This window comes from Toxorhynchites rutilus, chromosome 3 (assembly GCF_029784135.1).
Source record: "Toxorhynchites rutilus septentrionalis strain SRP chromosome 3, ASM2978413v1, whole genome shotgun sequence".
NCBI lineage: Eukaryota > Metazoa > Arthropoda > Insecta > Diptera > Culicidae > Toxorhynchites > Toxorhynchites rutilus.
The window spans coordinates 245,514,518-245,538,000 of record NC_073746.1 but is presented as its reverse complement, the minus strand read 5'-3'; the positions used below and the strand labels follow the sequence as shown (position 1 = coordinate 245,538,000).

The 23,483-nt window shown below is 38.8% G+C and overlaps 1 protein-coding gene across 4 annotated transcripts in view; it reads left to right on the top strand.

The window, feature by feature from the left end:
* The window catches only part of LOC129774801 (uncharacterized), an 88,009-nt gene that overhangs the window by 55,047 nt on the left and 9,479 nt on the right, over positions 1–23,483 (top strand). For all 4 annotated transcript variants that reach the window (XM_055778761.1, XM_055778764.1, XM_055778763.1 and 1 more), the window contains 3 exons: positions 9,071–9,224; positions 16,056–17,246; positions 17,307–18,655. In XM_055778761.1, coding sequence (XP_055634736.1) covers positions 16,124–17,246; positions 17,307–18,655 — 2,472 coding nt within the window. In that variant the 5' untranslated portion in view covers positions 9,071–9,224; positions 16,056–16,123. The remainder of the gene's footprint in view (positions 1–9,070; positions 9,225–16,055; positions 17,247–17,306; positions 18,656–23,483) is intronic.

Here is a 23,483-nt window from a genome sequence, read left to right as displayed (position 1 = left end):
GAAAGGGAATCGAAATGTTGGAAACTTGCTATACCAAGTGTATTGCCCTCGAAGGGTTTTTCATTAAAAATCCCTGGACTTTTCAGCCCATGTAGTAGCATCAGATTTTTCATTTATACCGAGAGAGGAACTAACGTCTATGAGCATGAATCAATTGAAGCAGGTGTTGAAACAAAGGAACTTATATTAGAGGTGGAAGTGTTCAAGACGCTGATGAAGGACCTATTCCCTGGTGAATTCTTCGACGCCATTAGGCATCTTGAACATTATTCTCAAATATTCTTTTGAAGCATTTTGTTCTAACATCGAGACGGCGCTACGAATTTTACTAACGCTTCCAGTTACAGTGGCATCGTGCAAACGCAGGTTCAGCGAGCTTAAATTGATTACAATTATCTGTGTTCTAAAATGAACCAAGCCCGACTCAATGGCTTGACAATTCATTCGATCGAAATTCACTAAGACCTTGATTTTGCTTCAGCTAAAGCACGCAAGACAGAAATTTGACTAGAGAATAAGCAAAGTTGATATGGTATTTCTAGCCTTCTAAATACGAATAAACTGCTCAAAGTGAAAATTACTATAAGTGAGTAGTTTTCACAAAATATCACAATCTCAAAACTAGTGAAAGAATCGAAATTTTTGGGGCGCCATTTTCATAGTTTGCCGGGGGCGCTGTCTACCCTCACTACGCCGCTGAGTTCCAGTATAGGTTAGTTACCTGTCCTTGAGGAAATTCACTTTTTCTCAAATGGAATTTTGCTAGCAAACTACTAATTTTCATATTGGATTGCGTAACCTATTATAAGACCGTGAAAACTAGGCAACGAATCGATTCCAACTTCAGAGAACATAATCCTTATAAGAAATTATTGTTTTCAATGATAATAAATTAACCATTGAAACAGTTGATAAAACTGGTGGCAATATAGCTGCCACTGTCCGTTTACTCCAAAAACAATGTTTACCGCTACTTTGTAAGCTCATTTTATTGCGCCTTTAGTCATGCGAAAATCAAAACAATATATCTAGTGCAACAAAAAACCTTTCTACAGACTTACAAATAAAGAATTTGAATTTTTCATCAAATACACCATCTTACAAAATAGATCCTCAATAGCAGGGCTCGAAATCTTCGAAAATGAAGAATGAAAATCGACTCTCCTCTTAGTAGCTCAGTAGGACTACTTCGGCATTCGTCATCAAAATGCTAGAAATGAAATGACGAGCGATAAGAGCGAGGATGACTGATGAACTATTCTAGCAAATGGTTATTTCAATTGACGTGACTAATGGATGCAAATCTGCCTCTTCATTCAACCTGACTTCAATCCACACTTCTACTCTTCCTGACATGAATCTCGTTACCCGCGGACACAATCTTATTTTTACGTCCATATAAAGTGAAACGAAAACTTGATTTCTGATGCAAAAAAGTAGTTACACATTAATTGACGGCTTTATTGTTTACCCACCGTGAATTCAAGCCAACGAACATAGACAGTTACCGGGTATTCTATAAAGCAGGGATGGTCAAACGGTAGTCTGCGGTCTACCGGTCGCCCGCGTAGTCATTCCTTGGTGCCCGTCAGCCGGTCTAGGATGGTGTCTCCTCCAAACGCCATGGATTAAATATCTCTCCACCTTTTGCCGTGATCATTTTATAACGCTATTTATAAAATGTATAAACTATATCTATATTTAAAATGTATGACTATATTTATTATGCTAACTTCAATAATAAATATAGTCAAGATTAGAACAATAGTGATGAACGAGATATTAGAATTTTAAGAATTAAAGAATTGAATTAAAATAAAGAAAAAAATAAATACTTGGCCCTATTATGTAATTCTAATTGAACATAATTTTGCTCGTTAACTCTTTTATACATATATAGTCGGGTGAAAGCTGTCGGCATAATTTTTCGAGCAGTTTGGTTTGCTTGTTGGATGCCTGATATTTTTTGCTTTGGTAAACGTTTCAGCAATTTCGTTGTGATAGTTAAAGGGATCGAATTGACCGTTTGATTCAATTTACATAATAAGGGCTGCTCCCGTTGCCAAATGGTTAGCGTCACACCTAACATGTCGGGGGTTCGGGTTCGATTCCCGTCCTGGTCGGGGGGGGATTTTTCGTCAAAGAAATTTCCTCCAACTTGCACTGTGGTCACGCGTATCCTAGGGCTTGCCGCTCAGAATGTATCCAAGGCGCGTTATTTGGCATAGAAATCTCAACTAAGTACTATAAAAAAAAAATGCAAGTACTAAGTTGATACGGCGAAGTTCCTCTAGGAACGTTAGTGCCATTGGGGAAGAAGAAGATTAAGGGCCATTATTTCCGATAGACAGTTCTTATTAGTAATGAAACGGATAGTAGTTTGGTCGGATACCGGATATCTCGCAAGCTTTGAGGCCGGATGGCCGGATATTTGGCTCTTTATTTGAAAATATGAAATTGGGAGAAACTGCATATGTGCATGAAGCAAACAATTGTTTACATTTTAGGGAGCATTAACACATTTTACATAAAAATAATGAGCTATGATTAAATTTTCCATTTGAAATGAATATTCCCTAATAGAGTATCAAGTTTTCTGCAACGAATATTGAACAGATTTATTTTTCTTGTTAAAGATTTTATATTACAATTACGAAATTTTTGTGAATATATTGAAATAATTTCAATACTAGTCGAGTAAGAGAGACTACTACTAACTCAAATAAGCAAAGAATATCAATCAATTATTTTCATATTTTTAAATAAATGAAACACAAATTTCTGCATTACTCGAGAATTAATCAAGAATATGAAACCAAAATTGGCATATGGAGGTTCTAGGGTGCAATAAATGTTTTTACGATGGTTAGACACTCCACCCCCCTCTTTAAGGGGGAGCTGCCATACAAATGAAACACAAATTTCTGCATAACTCGAAAACTAATCAAGCAAATGGAGCCGATGTGAAGATTTTAGGGGGCACGAAACGTTACTATGGTAGATAGATACTTCTCCCCTCTTTCTGAAGGAGAGGGGGCTGCCATACAAATGAAGCATACATTTCTGTATAACTCAAGAACTAACCAAGCAAACGGAACCAAATGTGGAGGTTTTAGGGGGCAAGAAAAATTTCTAAGGTGGTTCAACACACCTTCCATCTTTATAAGGGGGGAGGGGGGTGAGGGCTGTCTTTATTCTATCATATTTTCTGTATCAAACATTTATTCCATGTAACGGATAAATATGTTATTTGCAAGTGGTTGAAAAATCTTGAACGAGATTTTGAACGTGAATGTGATTACGAAAAATAAATTTTGGGCGGGACGAAGTTTGCCAGGTCAGCTAGTTTTGAATAAAATTGTAGTTCACTGTCTCCGAGTTCAATTTTGTGAAACAAACATGCAGAAAAATGAGTTTATATCAACAAAATTCACAAATTTGTCAGTGTTTCTGAACTAGACTGACCAAATTGCTCAGGAATAAAAACGGGACACGTAAGTAGAAAAACACAAAATGCCATTTTTTGTAGAATTTCATGAATGAGTGGAAAAAAACCGGGAATAAAGCCAAACAATCAAACATTCTTAGATTTACCTACTTTGTTCTCTACAAGGAATTTAATTCGTTCATAATTAGATGGTGGAGAGGCTCTGCGAAACAAATCAGGATTTTTAAAAATTTTATCATATTCATTTTATCATTTTTTGTCCAACATCGAGTCGTGACTTTTTTGTTGCCCACATAATATTCATCGTAAAAAAAATCATTCAACTGGTCCAGTACTACCAGGCAGACACAAAATATTATTAGTAAGCTTCAGTGTTGCCACATTTAAATCTGTACCAGAGGGGTCAAAAATCTTTCTCATCTGTATATTTTTTTTCGAAAAATCTGTACCATCGAAAATATTCGTAATCCGTAGAGAAAAAAATAGTTTATCAGCATAAAAAATACTCATTTATATACTACAAATACTACATTTACATTTGCAAGTCATTCGTTTGTTTTATGATGCTTATACATAGTTATTTTGAATGTAGATTGAATACTTTCATTTATTAAAATTTTTGAGCTGCCACCACGATGTTTGACCAAATCCTTTGATCTCAAAATAGCGTGCATCGTATCGTTGCTGAGCCGATTTCAAAGCTTATTTTTGTTCTGATTATATTCATAAAAGTTGACGAGGAGTGAGGCAACAATTTTCATTTGGCGGGAACATTTTTAGGGCTATAGATTCCAGAACCAAAAACAACCCAGAACCCGTCATTTGGAGTATCAAACTGCATGATTTTTCAAAAATAACTCATTCGTGTTTAACTTAAACCTATATGTCCTTATTGACGTAAACCGGATATGTTCCGGATCAGGTTTCCGAGAACCAACCAACCAGAACCAAATCCTATATTTAATTCGACATATCGAACTTCATGGTTTGTTAAAACTAGCATTTCAAGTGTTCTGGTCACATTATGATAACTCGTACGGTCTCCGGATGACCTGCAGCTCAAACTACACATCGAGATATGAGCAAGGCACGAATAAAACTATAGATGGATGCAATCAGATTAGGTATCCCCATACCCTAGAATTAGGATTGATATGAGGTGAAGAAATCAAAACAGATTTTTCAAAAATTCTCAATGATGTATCGAGTTCTAGTAGGATGAAGAGGGCTCAAACTCAAGAACATCTAGATTTGTAATTTGTAATAATGGCAAAGAAATATATATTTTTTGCTTTATACTCAAAATACGGAACAACTTAATAGAAAGACGGAACAATCAAAAAGGGTTGAAAAAAACGGTACTGTCCCGTTAAAAACGGTACGTTTGGTCAGCCTATTCTGAACACAGAACTGCACGCTATTTTATATGTGTGAGTAATTTTCGTGTACGATACAAACAAAATTTTGCTCACCTGTAGTACAATTCAAACCCCGTTGAATTTAAACATCGATACATGTATACGTGAAACATGAGAGTGAGAAACAAATTCATTTTGGGAGGAGTCAATTTAATATGCAATGAAGTCCACTTGACGGGGAAGAATGAAATGAGATAGTCGTGTCGTAGAGTGAGATAGCAACTAAACGCCCGAATGACTGTTGAGTCATGTTGGCGGAGAAACCGCTGGAAGAAGCCAAAACTCTTTTCCTATTGAATACGAAGGCGAATTTTTTCATAGTCCCCCGACTGTCCTCAGTTTAATATGACTTTGCCGAGTCCTGCTCAATAGTATGTTTACAGTGAACAACTTATCAACTTGTGGCATTTTCAACGAACTTAAACTTAGTTTTCTGCTAGCGCTCTAAAATCGTGGTTTTGTTACATACAAATGACTCCCAAATTAACATAGTACATTTTTGGCAGCTCAAAAAAAAAATGGAGTATTGTCAGATACCTTTACAAGTTTTTGGTTGAGTAAAATATTGAATAATATTCCAAGTGCAGCGAAAAAATTTTTTTATCGTGTATAGCAATATAGTTGAAACGCTTTTATAAAGGATTAAGGCACTATTCTAGTCTAGAAATTAGAGAAAAATGATGTTTTTCTTCATATTTCTGAAGATTATACATTCAAGAACATACCCTAGAAAGTACTTTTCCAAAATCCCATTATTTTTCGAATTATAGCCGTGTTAGTTATGTGGTATGTAACCTAGGCCTTGACACGAAACTTCAAACGCGTTTTTTTCGCAACTAGCTTTTCCAAGTTGGCGTACATGATATCTCAAGTTATACTGAACCGATTCATTACAAATTTGATGTGAATAAATCTTAATACATCACTCTATCGCATGAACCAATAAAAAATACTATTTTTTAATTTCACTTTTAAAAAAAATGAGATTGTCATCAAAAACGTACAGAAAAGCAATTTCTTCAAACGGTGGCCATTTGATCAAAAAACTACTTCTATGCAAGAGCGGCGTCTTCACTGATTCAGAATCTGTTCAATTTTTCTAATTTCCGATGGCCAGAAGAGCTGAAATCGTGTACGTCATGGCATAACATTTTTAACCCTCTCACTTCAACAACTTGTAACAATTCTAATTTTGAATATTTTTTCCGTTTAGTTCTTATTGTATTGTTAAAAGATGAATAAACAAATAATGAAATAATGTATAGTAAAAATATTCTTTGTTTCATTTGTTCAGAGATCGAAAAAACGTTCGAAATTCGTGCCTCTACACTAGAATACAACCTTAATTCCGAACCACGTGCGTATAAACTGGACTGTGTAGATAATTTAATTATATTCCGGATGGTGCAATACATTCGTTCTGTGAAATAACTTCATTGTCCCTGAGATTCAAGATTTTGCAACAAAGAGTATTTTCGAATGACATTTTGCTGCTATTCTATTTTGCCACATTTACTAAACCGGCATTTGAATTTTGGCAGAAATATCTGCTCTGCTTTTTTGTCTATTCTTGTTTTTTTTGTCTCCCTCTACCTTAAGTGACTTTTAACTGACTGAGTTAAAAAATTGTTGTTGTTGACAGTTTCCTTAGTAAAATACCGAATCTAACACATGAATAAATAATCCTAAAAAACAACAAATTCATTGTAGTGTGAAACTCGGAGCTCCTACGTGTCGCCAAAAACCGCTTGATGTCGTTAACCGCTCGACCATGGTGAGGGCAATGTTTCTACCCTTGGTAGAATATTCGGAAATGTAACCATTACTTCCAAAGTAACTAGCGTGTGATATTTACCAACACACGAAGGTACGTGCCAAAAATTGTGTTCATTCATATTATTTCTCCGCTCGGACGCGCCTTTCGCAAAACGAGACTAGGTAACGGCTTCTATTATGATCTAATTCAAAATCGTCTTTTGTTGTCTAATTTGGGACAATATTGTGCGATTTTACTCTCGGCGGGGAACAAAAATTAAGACATGTTTTGAATTGGATTATAAAGCCAAATCGCGTTGGTTGGTTGGTTGTATTCTGAACTGACGTTTCAGGTTTCGCCACAGCTTGGATGTGTTTTCTGAAGCAATACTTGGTGCCAGCGCAGAGAGGGTATTTGCAGCGGAAGAAACCTCGACAGCGTGGCAATCCGTGCGGAACACGTGTCTGAATTCGTAGTCGTAACAGTTCATAAATCATAAACTGCAGTTTGATGTAAATGGCTGCGCTGTTCATATGTTTGAAACCAGCAATTTTTCTCTTATATTTAAACTTCGTTTGCACTAAGAGATAACGGATTGCAGATATGCTCATTTCCGAAGCATAGTTCTGCGTGTTGGTTCGTGGTGTTAATGACCGTGTGCTGTTCTCAAATTCAGTTTCAGTGAAAACCAGCGGCTTATCAGACCCGCGCCCGTATCAGTAAGAATCCCTGTTGTATTTGGGAAGTCATATATATGGACAGATAATGGTCAATGTTTCAATGTTGTAAACCAACCGTAGATAGCAGCTACCGGTGCCGCTTCAGACTGGTGTTGATGTGGTGGCAGTATAGCAAGGACGTTTGATAACGAAGAAACAATAGTACCAGATTACAGTGTGGGATATTCTCATCGTTGGACCTGTCCATATGTTAATTGATCACGTAGGAACTGTTAAGTGGTTGAGAAAATCAATTCGTCTCCTAACTAATCACCTCTTCAAAGATGCAGAAGAATTTTAGATATTTTTTGAGAATCTTAAATTATTCGGATCTACCCACGAGGTTAATATAAATTTAAATGGTTTAAATCAAAATGTGCATTCTGATGTTTTCATTTTAAATGCTTCCGATTCCACATTTAAAAAAAATTTGTGCACTCTTGGTATAAATAGAATTGCTAATAAACTTTGTTCTGTAAAATGATTCCTGGCTTTCCGTTACAACTCACGATGGCTTTGTGGGGTTTTATCTTCCACTGGGGCTGTGTCATAATATATTGTTAATTATTTATGATACAATGTTTATCCACACTCAACAAAAAGAAAAAACATTCCTGTCGAGATGTATGCTCGTGTAAATGTACGCGTAGAGATTTTCGAGAATTTCTCGTCCCACGTCCTAGCCAACATTGAGCTAGTTTCGTTTTGTGCACTAGGAACGTGAAAAAAAGAACTAGGCCAAGTAAATATTATATGTCCTTCCTCCGTTAGAGGGAAGCGTGTTCCCGGAGACGACTTTCTTCCCCCTGAAAAACGAAACCGTTGTGAAATTGGCTTACTGCCTCGAGTAGTTATCCGGAAGGGTTGGCATCATGAAGTGCACTTTCGGACATCCTACATACACATATATTTTATTCATTATTCTGGTTCGTGTACATTGTAGCTCTTTTTCTTGCAGTGACCAACCATATGAAACGATTGTATTGGTCAAATAAATTTAATTTTTTCACATCTGAATTTTCTTCAATTATTATTTATGGTGGTATTCCATTCAGCTCAGCAAGAAATTGTTGGGACGAGTCCAAGATAACTACATACTGTGGGATTTTATACTCTAGCCAAGAGTATATGGAGGAGAAAATGAATAACAGTAACAGAAGACGTCAAATTTATGATAATGAACAATAAATAAATTATGGTGCTGCGTAGGGTAATACTTGTAGAAAGGTCGTAAAAATGTTTCGAATGTAGCAATGGATAGGAAAGTAGTACATAGTGTATTTATATCTTTGGACTATGAAACGACTTTTTCAATGACTTGCTATGAGTTCAATACGATTTCATTCATTTCTTTTGAAATATTCACACGTTTTAGTAGTCTCGATAAAACAAATAGAAAACTTTCATGGAGATATAAGGATGGAGCATACAAAATATCGATGTTCTGCCAGTAAGCTTACCCTGAAAGTATCGCCAGTTTAGACGAACAAACATATATGTAACACAATTGATCGGAATAATTAAGCAATTGATCTTCATCGTTGGTCTCTCTTTCCGTTACTTTGTCTCGGATCAAATGACATACCGATGTCAATTCGCTAATTTGATTAATTTTCCAATCAACCGAGGTCCGTTACATGCATGCATGCATCCATGCATGCCATATCTATATATCGTATCGATTGTCGAACTGAAAATGTTTCTTTTCTCATTTCAATTCCATTTACAGATTCATTACATTGTCGCGGGTAGTAATCGGATAAAACCGCATGGACGCCTTTTCAACGAAACGTAAGCAGCATTACACAACCGGTGACTTCAACTCGCCAGCCCCATATTCTAAACAGACGCAGAGGAAACGGAACGTGCTCTCTAGGCAAGAGGTGAGATTTCATTTCTAATGGGGGTGATGATGTCAGTGGGTAAACACTATACCGTTTGCTAATCGGATTTTTTCCAAATTATATGATTAGGTGGCATCAATCTCTCTTCAGCTCACAGAATGTTTGTGAAGCTCTAGCTCAAGCAAGTGATAATGAATAATTCGTCTTAGCTTATAATCACATCTATCGTCACTCACACAACTTCAAAATTTAATGCAAGTTTATGTCCCCGAATTTTGTTAGTATGTAAATATGGAATTTTTGCTCATTTCTGTTTTTTTTTTATCTGAGCCAAAGTTCAAAACAAATCGGTATACATTGAACGCGAACAGAAAAAGAATTGTCACAGCGTTCATGAAGCACACATCTTGTAGTGATTTTTAATCGGAATGCGTACATTCCGAAATCAGCGTAAAAAATAAACCGCGTAAAATAAATCCGCGTAGAAAAAACCGTGTAAAAAGCGACTTCAGTGTACAGACATTCCATGTCAAACCGATATAGAGATTCTCAGATTTGTTAACTTTAACTTAACGATTTAAACGATCGACATATCAAATTGGAACTATCATAATCATAACTCAAAAACGAAAAGAAGCATCTCTGATTTCGAGATATGTTATGTAAAAAATCCTCATGGAATGGCTGTATAACGACATATAACGTTGGGAAAAAGTTATCCATTATGTTTGGGTGAAATTCAAAACTATTTTAATATGCTTCGGATTGTCCGATTTGGGTCAAATATGCACCGTTTTGTTGTAAAATGTGTTGCCATTCTAAAGGTAGCTTCAAAATGTCTCTATCATAGAAGTCTTGGTCCTTATTGGCGAAAAACTCTAGCAATATATTTTTACAATCTTCTCTTGATCCTGATTTCTTATCGCTCGGGAAATTTTACAATACGAGTAGAAGGTGGTAATTGCTTGGTGCCAGGTTCGGACTATATGGTGGATGCGTTAAAACATATCAATTAAACTCTCGGAATTGTGTGCGTTGCGTTGTCCTGATGGAACAAAACGTCTCTACTGTTGGTCAATTCTGGATGTTTCTGGTCAATCGTTAGCTTCAAACGGTCCATTTGTTGACAGTAGAGATCTGAATTTAGTTTATTGCACTAAAACAAAAATTCAAAAAAAATAAAAAATTCAAAGATATTGGCTTGGGGAAAAATAAATGTCGTATATTGTCACTTGCACATATCTTGTGTTGTACTTATCGCATCGGGTCATACTAACCGTTTATTTAAAGACGACAATCTGTGCGTTTTGACAGTGTTGTGATTGTCCTTTTCAGTCTCAAGTTATAGCGCGTCAAAGATGGAGTCCACGAAGCAAGAAATTCGCCATATTTTACGTTTTTACTACCTGCGACGTAAAACTGCCACGAAGGCGGACGAAAAAACTCGTGTAGTTTATGAACCCGATACTGTAACGATTCGCACAGCACAGTATTGGTTTGATCGATTTCGGTCTGGTGTAGTGGCTGTCGAAGGGTATAATGAAGTTGCCTTCTAAATGGCAACAAGTTTGCGAACAAAACGGCGCATATTTGACTTAAATTGGATAATTTTAAGTATGTTAAATAAAGCGTCAAATTTCGATCAGAAATACGACATTTCTTTTTCCTCAACCCTATATTTAAAAATAAATTAAATTGCACGTATTTTATTGTTGAAGTATTGGCACTATGAACAACATTCACAATTTCAGCGGCCTGGTTTGCGTTTTCGCCTTTATAAAAGAAAAAGTGTAAAATGTACCGAATTTTCTCTTTGTTGACCTCCATTGTTAACACCCTGTAACTCACAAGTGAATGGAACAAACAAAAAACAGCGAAAGAATTTTTTTGTGTGAAATGTCACCTTTACAGCGAGCCCTAAACTTGAAATTGTATGAACAATACTACGCGAGATATTGATGAATATAGCCAGCTACCGAGAAAATAATGGATAACTTTTTCCCCAACCTAATATTATGATTTGAAAATTACATTTTTTCTTATAGTGAAGGCTTATTCTGTAATTTTTAAATTATGGGCTGTGACCTTGAATAAGTTTTCCAGCGGAAGAGCATTCCATTATGAGAATTATTCAATTTTGGTCACCGTTTGGTGTACCGTTTCTTTCGATAACTCGTTTCATTATGTCTTGAAGGGGTATTCTTGTGTAGAGGCACGAATTTCGGACGTTTTTTCGAGCTCCGTAAAAATAACACAACAACACAAAGCATATTTTTACAATACATAATACGATTATTTGGTTATCTATCTATCAACAAGACAAAAATCGAATGGCTAAAATATTCATAATCAGAATAGTTACAAGCTTATGAAGCGAGGGAGTTAGAAAAAAAGTTGTGTCATGGCGTACACGGTTCCAGCCCTTCTGGTTATCTGAAACAAAAAATTGAACAAATTCTGAATCAGTAAAGATGCCGCTATCACATGAACCTCGGGCAAGCCAAAAATTTGTTTTATTGACAAAATAGTGGACGTTGGAAGGAAAAATGCTGTTTGGAAGGTTTTTTTTACGTTTCGTGATTTTTTAAGAATGGAACCGCATCACTAAAATGGCTATAACTCGGTAAATAAAGGGATTTTCGAAAAGTCCACTCTAGGGTATATTCGTGAATGCCTGAACTTCAAAAATATGAAGAAATTTTATTTTGTTTTTTTTTTTTCAAATATCTAGAATAGAATACTGCCTTAAAGAAACTCTCGTACCTATTAACATAAAACTGGTACATCCGATTTTCACAAGCTTCTCTTGAGGCGAATTTTTGATTAGCGAAATCATTAGTCATAAAGAGGAACAGCTGGTAATCGCTTGGTGTCAAGTCCGAGTTATAAGGTGAATGCATATGAATCTTGTGCACCCGTAGCCGAGTGGTTAGCGTCTCACGTTCCCATGCCGGGTGTTCGGGTTCGATTCCCGTTCTGGCCGGAGGATTTTTCGTCAAAGAAATTTCCTTCCACTTGCACTGTGGTCACGCGTATTCTAAAGCTTGCCCCTCGGAATACATTCAAGGCGTGTTATTTGGCTTAAGAAATCTCAACTAGGTTTTAATAAATGACGCTAGTTAATGCATACGTTGGGACGGCAAAAGTTCCACAGGGAACGTAAACGCCATTCAAGAAGATATGAACCTTCCAGCTAAGCTTTCGAAGCCTCTGACGAGTCACTTTCGATGCTTATGCCTGGTGTTGTACTGATAGAACACAATTCCTTTCCTATTGGCCAAAGGTAACCACTTTTGGGCGATTAGCCAATTGGCGGTTGGCTTATGATCAATCGTGGTTTTGAGCACCGTTTGGGTCGACTCACCGCTTTTTGACCACGATTGTTTTATCTTGATGTTGTCGTAAGTAACTCACTTCGTCATCATCACTCGTCATTTCAGGAATATGTCGGTTTATGGCGATTTGCAGATGATGATTGGGGTCATATGTTTTTTTTTTTGCTTTTTGCCTATGGCCTATGCCTATTGCCTATACAAGGGTCATTTGAGAAGTCCGTGCGAAAATAAAAACTAATAAAGAATCGTTTGGGTTGAACCTTTTTTATTTTCCAACACATTCTCTCGTTTAGGCTGATACACTTCATCCAACTCTGGTCTAGTTTGTTGGTTCCTGCCGAATAATAGGATATATCCAAGACTGAAAAATAACCATTCGTTTCTGCACTCACCTCATCGATTAGATGAAACCTTTTTCCCGCTTCGAATTGTTTCTTGCGAATCCGAAAAGACAGTCACCATCAACTTTCCGACCGATGGAGCTGTCTACGCCTTTTTGGCGCAGATTCCCCCTTGGTAACCCATTGTTCAGATTGTTCTTTGGTCTCTGGGGTGAAGTGATGTACCTATGTTTCACCCACAGTAATGAAACGCCGCTTAAAGTCCTGCGAATTCTACTGGAACAGCTGCAAACCGTCCTTACACGATTTCGCTTTTGGTCAAGCGTGACCAATCACGACACCCATTTTGTGGATAGTTTTATCAAATGTTGATGCGAAATATGGTGTACCCGTTCATTGGAGATGCCCACAGCCGTAACACCTTTACTCTTCTGCTATTCATCACCATATCATGGATTTTATCAATGATTCCTGGAGTAGTAACCTCAACAGTGCGCTCGGAACATGAGCGTCACTTGTGCCCATATAGCCACTCCGAAAACTCGAAACCATTTATAAACTGTTCTAATTGAAGTTGCAGAGTCACCATAATCTTTATCAAGCTTCTCTTTAGTTTCAAGAGGCGTTTTACCTTTCATAAAATAATGTTTAATAAGATTCTTTTTCGTTTATTTTTTGAAAATCAATCGACTTCCTTGATTCAAACAAATGTCAAACACATAGAAACAAACCGATCTGACTGAAAGTTTGTATGTCTTCGAGAGATTCTACTAACTAAACATAATCACGATACGCGTCATCTTTCTGACTTTGCACGGACTTCTGAACGGCTCTCGTACATCGAGATCTTTGTTTTGTAACCAGCTTCATTCAAGTGGTTCCAAATGTTTCGTGTGCAATGTTGAGTTTTTGGGCAATCGAAACGGTCGCAACATTATTTCATTGGCACCTTCGAAATTGACCAGCCTGAGCCTTCAAACCAAAATTACTGGATCGGAATCGCACGTAATTGGCTATTGTAGTATTAGCCTAAGTATGATAGTATAATCTCTTCACATTTACTACCGCCTGGTGTGTGCTTCATCGAAGTAAAACTGTAAAATATCTCGAAACGGAAGAAAATTTGGGTCTTCTTCATATATCAGCGACTTCTGGGAGCTTTTTTTTAATTCATTTATTTTTACAGGCTCAGTTACATATGTTTCTTCTTCTTCTTAAATGGCATTCACTTCTCGAGTTTGCTCTTACCAACACATTCGGTGATCCGTTTTTATTTATATAGATAGAAGAAGATATGAGAGTGCGTTTTATCACATTAAAATCCATTTACACTTTCGAGCAAAGATCAATTTCATTAGCGCACACATCAAATGGACTAACAACGCTTGTGAATTTCCGAATTTTCCCATTTTCCTTCAGAGTTTTCCGAAAATTTGGTTCCATTTGCGTGATTAATTCTCGAGTTATGTAATTGTTTGGCAGCCCCCACCTAGAGAAGAGGGAAGGGGTTTCTAACCACCGTAGAAACATTTATTACACCCTAAAACCTCCACATGCCAAATTTGGTTCCATTTGCTTGATTAGTTCTCGAGTTATACATAAATTTGTGTTTCATTTGTGGCTGGAGTCGCTTTCATCCACTTCCTTGTCGCATGTGAATGTGACTGAGTTATGCAGGGAATTCAGCATGTTAACCGTTCTGCCTAAGTAATGTTCCTTCACTGATGCGCAAATGTTATCTACGTATTGTCTTTATGTTCAAGGAAATATTTTTTCTTCTTCAGTGGAAGACGTTTGCAGGAAGCAGTGAAAATTTTCTACTCATGCTTAATCCAAACGTTCGCTTATATATTTTTTTCTCCGAATGCGAAAAAGTTCTGTTTGATAAATGTGTTTGTGGCAAGCAAAAAAATGTATTTGTGTTTTCTGTCGCGTAGCGTAGCAGTTTCGGCGTAAAGAACGGATGTATGCGATAAAAAGGTAAACAAAAATCTTTCTGGTCCTATTCTGGTTGTAGAAGGTTTTATCAGAAGCTTATCCCGGAGTCATGAGGACTCAACTTAAGGCATCTTTCGTCTAGAATGTCTTTGGTTGTCATACTTAAATCGCTTCTTATCAACTGAATTTCCACCTCACGAATCATTTGTGATTTCAACCAAAACCTGGACCCAGGCGGTGAAAATAGTTAACCAACGGATTCGCTGAAATCATAATCTATCTGAGTGTAAGATGATCAGGCAACTAGGAATGATTCAGTGATCCACGCAGAGAGATCATGCATAACAAAATGAAGGGTTTTCATGTTTTTTAAATGCACTATTAGAAGGAATACGTCAAGTTTACGCCGACCAAATTTTGATCGTTACACCGTTAGATGTTTGCATGAACGTCCTGCGAAAAATGGGACGAAAAATGGATTCACTATGACAATACAAAACGCAAAAGATCGTATGTGAACCAGGCTCATCAGCACCTAAGCCATAAATCCATCGTGACAATGTTCTGTATTTGGTGGGTTCAAAATTCACTGTAAGTTGTTAAAACCTGGTCGAACGATTAATGCAGTCTTCGACAGGCCGGAAGTCGTGTCTACCATGAATCCCACAAATCCCTAAGGTTCAAAGAACTCCGACCTCATACGAAGTGTGCCATGTACAAATCCCTCGCCGGTAGTACATGACATGGACGAAGCTTGAAGAGGACTCATATGAACCTGCTTTTTTCGAACGTCGAGTGTCGAGAACAATTTACAGTGGTGTACAGGAAAATGGAGTATAGAGAAAGAGAAAGTTCCACGAACTAGCACATCTTTACGGCAAACCTATTATTCTGAAAATCGTCAAGGCTGAATGAATGTAATAAACTGGACATATTGCTAGAAGCCGAACTACAGTCTACAAAGAAATTGCTTACATCGAATCTAGTAGGAACAAGAAGTGGATAAACACGGCGAACGAGATCTTTGAACCAGGTGGAGCTCTTGCTCGGCAAGAATTGGTTTGGTTTGGCACAGGTTTGGAGAACTGCAGCAAAGAACTGAGCGTATTGGTTTAATATCTTGATGGATTCTAGTATTAACGTGAATAAAAATAAATATTCTATAACAAAAAATCAGTTTAATCATAGACCTTCTTTGCTACCATCATTATTCCAATGCTGCATTCAATCTCACACGATTTTCTTTAATTTCCCAGGTATTCCGCATGCTAGCCCCTCAACTAGATCCATTAATCGGGCGTAGTGGTCGCCATCAACTCCAACAATGGATGTTGTTAGAGTCCCCAAAAGTAATAGCGCAGATATCAACCAGCAGCACCAGCTGCAACCTCCTCAACAACAGCAGCATTCTAAAGCAAAGGACAATAACAGCAGCAGCAGCAGTAGCAAGAATGGCTTAAATCAGGCAGGCCTGCAGTCATCGGCTGCCAGCAACAGTAATAATCAGTGTATTATCGAATCGACTCCGAAGCAATTACCGCCTGGCAGTGATGCCAAACTGGCACCCGGCGGTTCGCTGTGTTCCATCGTGAGTCAACATCCGATATCGAGTGATTCCGGAAATAGTTCCTGCACTAGTGGTAACTGCAATGGTAGTGGTAGTGGTGCATCTGTTGAACAGACTATTACCGCTGGCGCTTGTGGGGGAATGTCGGCAGGTCCAGGGGTTACCGGATGTGTAGGGTATGAGAAAGAAAATGATAAAGTCGAGAAACAGTCGCTTTTGTCGAAGAACATTTATGTCAATAAAATATATGACGGTGGTATTGCCGAGCGAAGCGATGATGACGGTGCCGAACCTAGTGACGTAAGGTTGACACAAATAGGTGGGATAAGTGATTGTGTTGCGCCAATAGAAGCGGATGAAAACGCGGAAGATATTAAGCCACTGCTGCAGCTCAACTTGGAGAGTGAAAAACGCAAACCGAAAAGTATTGTCAAGAGTCCTTCCAATTTAAGTTTCGACCGGGAATTGAACTGTAGTGCTCAGAAGCAGCGGCTTAACTTGCAGTTCCAGAAACCAGTGCAAACGGTGATTGGTGATCGACCGGTGCATCACGTCCAGTTCATCAAGCAGGACAACGGCTTCTGTTATGGTGCCTCGAACGAGGAGCAGGTTGCTGTGGGTAATAAGGGTCAAGTTTGTGGCAGCCCGGTGGGCAGCATATTGTCCCATGAGTCAGGTTCTTCCACTGGGTCTTCCTCGGGATCGTCATCTAATGAGAACAGTTCGCTGGGTGGATATGCGGAAGCTAGACCACCCGACGGTGGTTGGGGCTGGGTGGTTTGCTTTGCTTCGTTTATGGTGAATCTGATTGCCGATGGAGTAACGTTCAGTTTCGGGGTGCTGTATGTTGAGCTGTTGAATTACTTTGGCGAGGGAAAAGGTGAGTAGCTTCTTTGTATGTTATTAACTGAGAGTTCTAGCTTTTTGTTTATTTTTTTAGGCAAAACTGCTTGGGTTGGATCGTTGTTTATGGCAATGCCGTTGCTTTCCGGTCCGGTGGCGTCCTTCCTAACGGATCGATACGGTTGTCGGAACGTTACGATCGTGGGTTCCATTCTGGCATCCGCTGGCTTTGCAATATCTGCGTATGTGGACTCGGTTGAAATGTTGTACTTGACTTTCGGGGTGTTAGCTGGGTTTGGGTTGAGTCTATGCTATGTAGCTGCTGTTGTGATTGTGGCATATTACTTCGACAAGAAGCGTTCCTTCGCGACCGGACTGTCGGTGTGTGGCAGTGGCATCGGAACGTGTATTTTCGCGAAGGTAACGCAGATTCTTTTGGACGAGTATGGCTGGCGCGGAACAACGCTCATCCTTGCCGGTATCTTTCTCAATATGTGTCTTTGTGGCCTTCTAATGCGTGATCTCGAGTGGACCACGCATAAATCAAAACTGAAGCGAAAACAGAAGGAAGCGGACTCGTACTCGGTGAGCAATAGTACAAACACCGCCGGAACAACGAGCAATCTGAATGCAACCGATGCTAATTATGGAGCCGCAAATGGCTTTGGGGGGCTAGCTGGGTCGAAGCTGCAGGGAGCTAACGGAGAGGCTATCGATCCCGATGATCATAGATTGTTCAGTTCACTCATCACCTTTCCTACCTTTATTAAAAATGGGGAGAAAGTACCGTTCGAAGTATTAGAGTTACTCTACAAACATCGAAATGTGCACGAGCATGTTTTGCAAAATTATCCCAAACTGCTACATTCTCGTAGCTTTAGCGAACCTCTAGCACCTAAGAGCAACGATCTTTCCCCCGAGAAAGCTGGTAATCCAGACCAAATAGTTTCCCCGGATTCTCAGACGCATCATCACATTAATATTACGGCTGATGACGATCCGGATCAGCAGCATCAATTCTTGCATCGCATCCACAGTCACAGATCGCCGGGCCTACGAACTCCAACCACAGCGTATCTGAAGGATCTCAGAATGCATCGGCACTCGTTAACGTACCGAGGTGCGATGCTAAACATTCAGCGCTACCGACTGCGGGCTTCGTCCTGTCCGGACATCTATCGCAACTCGATGACAACGATCGCGAAAGAGAAAACCGCCTGGTATCAGGGCATTGATGAGTTTAAAACACTGCTGGTCAGTATTTTGGATCTGTCCTACTTTCGTGATATTCGCTTCCTGCTGTTTGCAATGTCGAACTTCTTGCTGTACACCTGGTACGATGTGCCCTATGTGTATTTGACGGATAATGCAACCGAAATGGGATTTTCGCCGTCCCAATCGTCGATGCTGATTTCCATCATCGGTATTGTCAACATGGTCGGGGAGGTAAGTTGTTTAGTCATACATTTTATATTGTTGTTCGAGTTTAAATTCGGACAAAAGTTTACATGTGGTTTATCCAGTGGACATCACTGGTACTCGTAAAGAGCTTCGATTTGTTTTGAAATTGGGCATCTATGATGGAAAGTACCTAAAATCGTCATATTCATTATGATTCATTTAAATTACGGCTGAATTTTTAAAAAGGGGTATTTCAAATTATTGATGTTTCTTTCTAAAATCGTTACTTAAAATTCAAATATCTGATTAAAATATTATATTTGACAAAGTTCTTGGAAAATTATAAACCAAAAAAAAAACTCCAAATGTACTGTTAAAAGTTGACTCAAATATATTTTTGAATTTTAAATACGTTATCATTCGTCACCGTTTAAGAAAAGTAGCATCAAAAAATGGAATTTGCATGCAATTCTACATGAAAAACAATAAACAACGTTTTATCCTAGAACTAACCGTTCTCGAGATATACAGAGATGGGCACAAAATAATCTCACCCAATTTGAAATCAAAGTGTTACAATATTTTACCTTTTTTTCAAACTTTTCGGAACACCAGTCAATACTTTGTAAAAGAAGGTAATTAGTAGACCATTTTGCCATTTGAGTATCCTTGGTTTATTTTTTAGAAAAACGCAAAAATGACTTTTAATCCTAAATGGGTACTTTGAGGGTATGACATAAAAAAAAACTATGGGTGGGTTATACCTAAGATATAACCGCAAGGTTGACGTAGGACTATCGTTGGCTTAGTAATCATTTGGGTGTATTGATTAAATTATTGATCAACCAGTGATTGAATGTAACAATTTCCGAATTGAATAGCGAACAAATCCCAATTTAGGTCAATTCATGCATTGTGATAGTTCTTTGTTACAAGTCTGACGTATGGCATGATGCCTTGCTCATTTCTTTTATTTATCGTGGACTTCCAAAATATGTCAACGGAATGAATGAGCAAACCATTGCGTTGAGTTCATACCACTTTTGAAGTCCTCACACATTCCGGAGTGCAAAACAGATTACAGGTACAGGGTACAGATTTTCGGTACAGGGTACAGATTTTCGTCAAAAAGTTCAGATGGGTAAATATTTTTTTCCGCGTGTGAAATTAATTTGAAATTATATTTGAATAAAGCAATATTAAGGTACATGACGACTTTTACGCCACAGTATTGCTTGGTGCAGCTAATTATAAAAACATGTACAATGCAATATTGGATCAGTTTCATAAAGACCGAATTCCTTACGAGGATCATCTGAGAGGATTCGCGTCGGGCGGTGCGACTGTGATGATTGGGGTTTCAAATTCCGTAATGATAAAAATAGATTATTAGTCGTCGAATGTACATGTCATTCGCTGGCTTTATGTGTTAGTTATGCATGTGAGAAAATCCCTGACTATCTTGAGCATGTATTGAGGGACATATACACATATATAGCCTAAAAAGGACTAACAAATTCGAAGTAATACAGCATTCGCGATTTTCAGAGTTCATTTTGTTTTTCACCATTTAGTATGAAAGTGAGAAAAATCAGACAGCTTGCAGAATATTGACTCCAAACATTGAATGGCAAAACCTCTTTTGTTTTTTTTTCGAGTATGTTTTGTCCCAGATTAACAGAACAGAATCGTTTGATCCAGGCTGAAAAACTTGAATTCACATGAAGAGCTGAAAGATTTTTATTTGATCATTCTCACTAATATATGCGAGGAATCATACGTTGTTTCAATGTCCAATGCTATTAAATTAAAAAAAAATCATTTGAAAAACAGCCAGAATTTTTGGGTTGGAATAGCAGCAGAAGAATGTGCTCTGTGCTCCCGTGGCCGAGTGGTTAGCGTCATAACTAACATGCCGGGTGTTCGGGTTCGATTCCCGTTCTGGTCGGGGGAATTTTTCGTCAAAGAAATTTCCTCCGACTTGCACTGTGATCACGCGTATTCTAGAGCTTGCCACTCAGAATGCATTCAAGGCGTGTTATTTGGCATAGAAATCTCAACTAAGTACTAATAAAAATGACGCAAGTAATACTACGTTGAGACGGCAAAGTTCCTCTAGGAACGTTAGTGCCATTGAAGAAGAAGAAGAAGAAGCAGCAGAAGAAACTATCAGAACAATGGATAGCGAATGGCAATTATTTTTAAGGATATTTGTCGCAGTTTTTTCGTGGAGCTGATCAATCAAATGATGATGGACAGGATTGTAATATTAACGTATGCATATCTTCGAAATTTCATGAAAGTATGGGAACAGGACCTGAATGCTTAATAAGATAATTAAAGATCAACAATTTAGACAATTGGGGGTCTCCGTAGCCACATTGGTTGCGCGTTCGCTTAGTAAGCGATCGATCGTGAGTTCAAAACTCAGGGCTCTCATTGACCATCTTTGTGTTGTTACAGAATAGCTACGTCCACGCAACAATCATCAGCGATGGAGATCGATCCACGGTCGAATAAAGATCGATTCGTCCATACAACTGCTCTGCTCTGCAAGAAACATCGGGCTGCTGTTCTATAAATAACTCAACAATGATCAACAACTGTCTCCGCTGTCTGGTCTAACTGGATAATGGAAGAACAGATAGAAAACTCTCACGCCTAAATGGGCTACTGTGTAAATGTGTACCATATGCAATGGTGTAGTAGGGAATAGTCTAACGCCGAAAAAAGGGAAACTGTGTAATGTGCTAATTATAGATATGATAAACATGTGACATGTACACGATTAAAATTCGGCTCTGTTACAGCTAAAATGTTAATGAGCCTAAAATAAACAAAAAGGGATAAAAAAAATATATAGACAATTTAGATAATCCGGCTCATAACGGTTGATCCTATGATCCCTGACTTTAATGGGATGACAATAGTTTAATGCACAATTGAAAAAAAACCCAGTGGTAAAAAAATTATCAAATCGATAAAAAATTGATAATTCCTCAGGAATACTTTTTCGAAATATGGTGTCTTCTGAAAAGTTGGTCTTATGATCCCTGAGAAAGATCGCAGCCATTTGAGGATTATTGGAAATAATGAAGAGTAGTTTTGAAACATGTTCCGCACTATCCATTTTGAATTTAGTAAGAGCGTCATACAAAAGTTCAATAGAAGAGTGCCTTTCTCGAAGCGTTTCAGTTTTTTGTCTTTTCGACCGTAATGTCGAGTCCTGAAAACGAGAATAATTTAGGCTTTTTTTTTCTTCTTTTTAAACGTATTATCGTTTAGGCGGAAATTGACCAGAAGTTTGTAATATAAAGAACATCTCGAACATTGTGAGATCGGGAATCGGCGGGGATAGTATTTTATACTTCTATTAAAAATAAAATGTCAGCTAATTTAACACGATGCCTTTTACCTCTCCTTATCCTAATTTATTTAACTTCAAATGTGTAATCAAGCTACAAAATTGGTAAAGGTCATCCATTCCAATAATTTGACACGTTGTTTGCATTTTTGTTAAACGGTTTTATTTAGCTGTAATCTGTTTGTATATTTGTATGTTTGTATGTTTGTATGTTTGTACGTTTGTATGTTTGTATGTTTGTACGTTTGTATGTTTGTATGTTTGTATGTTTGTATGTTTGTATGTTTGTTTGTTTGTTTTTTTTTATAGAGGTGAGGAACGCTCTTCCAGCCTTATCTGGGAAGGGATAACCCAGACGTCGAGTGGGGATCGCACCCACAAAAACCAAGCCCTCTACTCGTAGCCTCATTCCCCCCGGGACCACATCTAGGCGACTACTTCAGGGGGCGGCTGTGCTCATGCACTTCACGAGTTTTCAACGCTAACTAGCGTTGATCCTTCCCTTTTTCTCTATACATCTCATTTACGTTTCCGTTGTACTCCGCCACGCACATCCGCAGCACAGGCTTCCTTTTACCCGTCGAGACGTGTACCGATTAGGAATTGCCCTCCAACTTGACGCGCAACCCGTCACAGTCACCCTCGCGGGGTTTCTCACCTGTCGAGACGTGAACCGATTAGGAAGCGCCCTCCATCTTGACGCGCGCCCCGTCACAGCCACCCTCGCAGTATTTCTCTTCCCAACGGAGCGCCGATTAGGCAGTGCCCTCCAACATAACGCGCACTCCGTCACAGCAACTCTCGTGGGGGTACCCACCGATTTGATGATGCTCTCCTAGGCTCTCGCTCCGCCGAAACGACCCTCGCAATGTTCCTCTCTCAATCCACCAACAGGCATTGCCAGCATTTTCTTGACCCTGCTCTCCAGATTCCGCTTACCCGTCGAGACGTGTACCGATTAGGAATTGCCCTCCAGCTTGACGCGCAACCCGTCACAGTCACCCTCGCGGGGTTTCTCACCTGTCGAGACGTGAACCGATTAGGAAGCGCCCTCCAACTTGACGCGCGCCCCGTCACAGCCACCCTCGCAGGATTTCTCTCCCAACGGAGCGCCGATTAGGCAGTGCCCTCCAACATAACGCGCACTCCGTCACAACGACTCTCGTGGGGTACTACACTTTGCAACAGCCCTCGCATTTGTTCCTCTTCTATGGTCAGGGGTTATTACTACGCTGGCAGAGACGAATGAACTCTCAGAGTTTAAAGTCTCTCTAATACAATACCTTCCTTCCTACTACGCTGGTCGGCCCTCCACTTCCGCTGTAGCTCGGACATGATGTGTAAGATTACACTGTTCACAGCGTTCCAGGTGCCCTCGTCGCGACACATTTTCTCTACTATGTTCCCGGCATGAAGGGCAGGCAGCCCCTCGCGTCTTGCGGTGAACCTGGGACACACAAATACCACGTGTTCTGGTGTTTCCTCCACATCTTCACACTCCGGACAGAG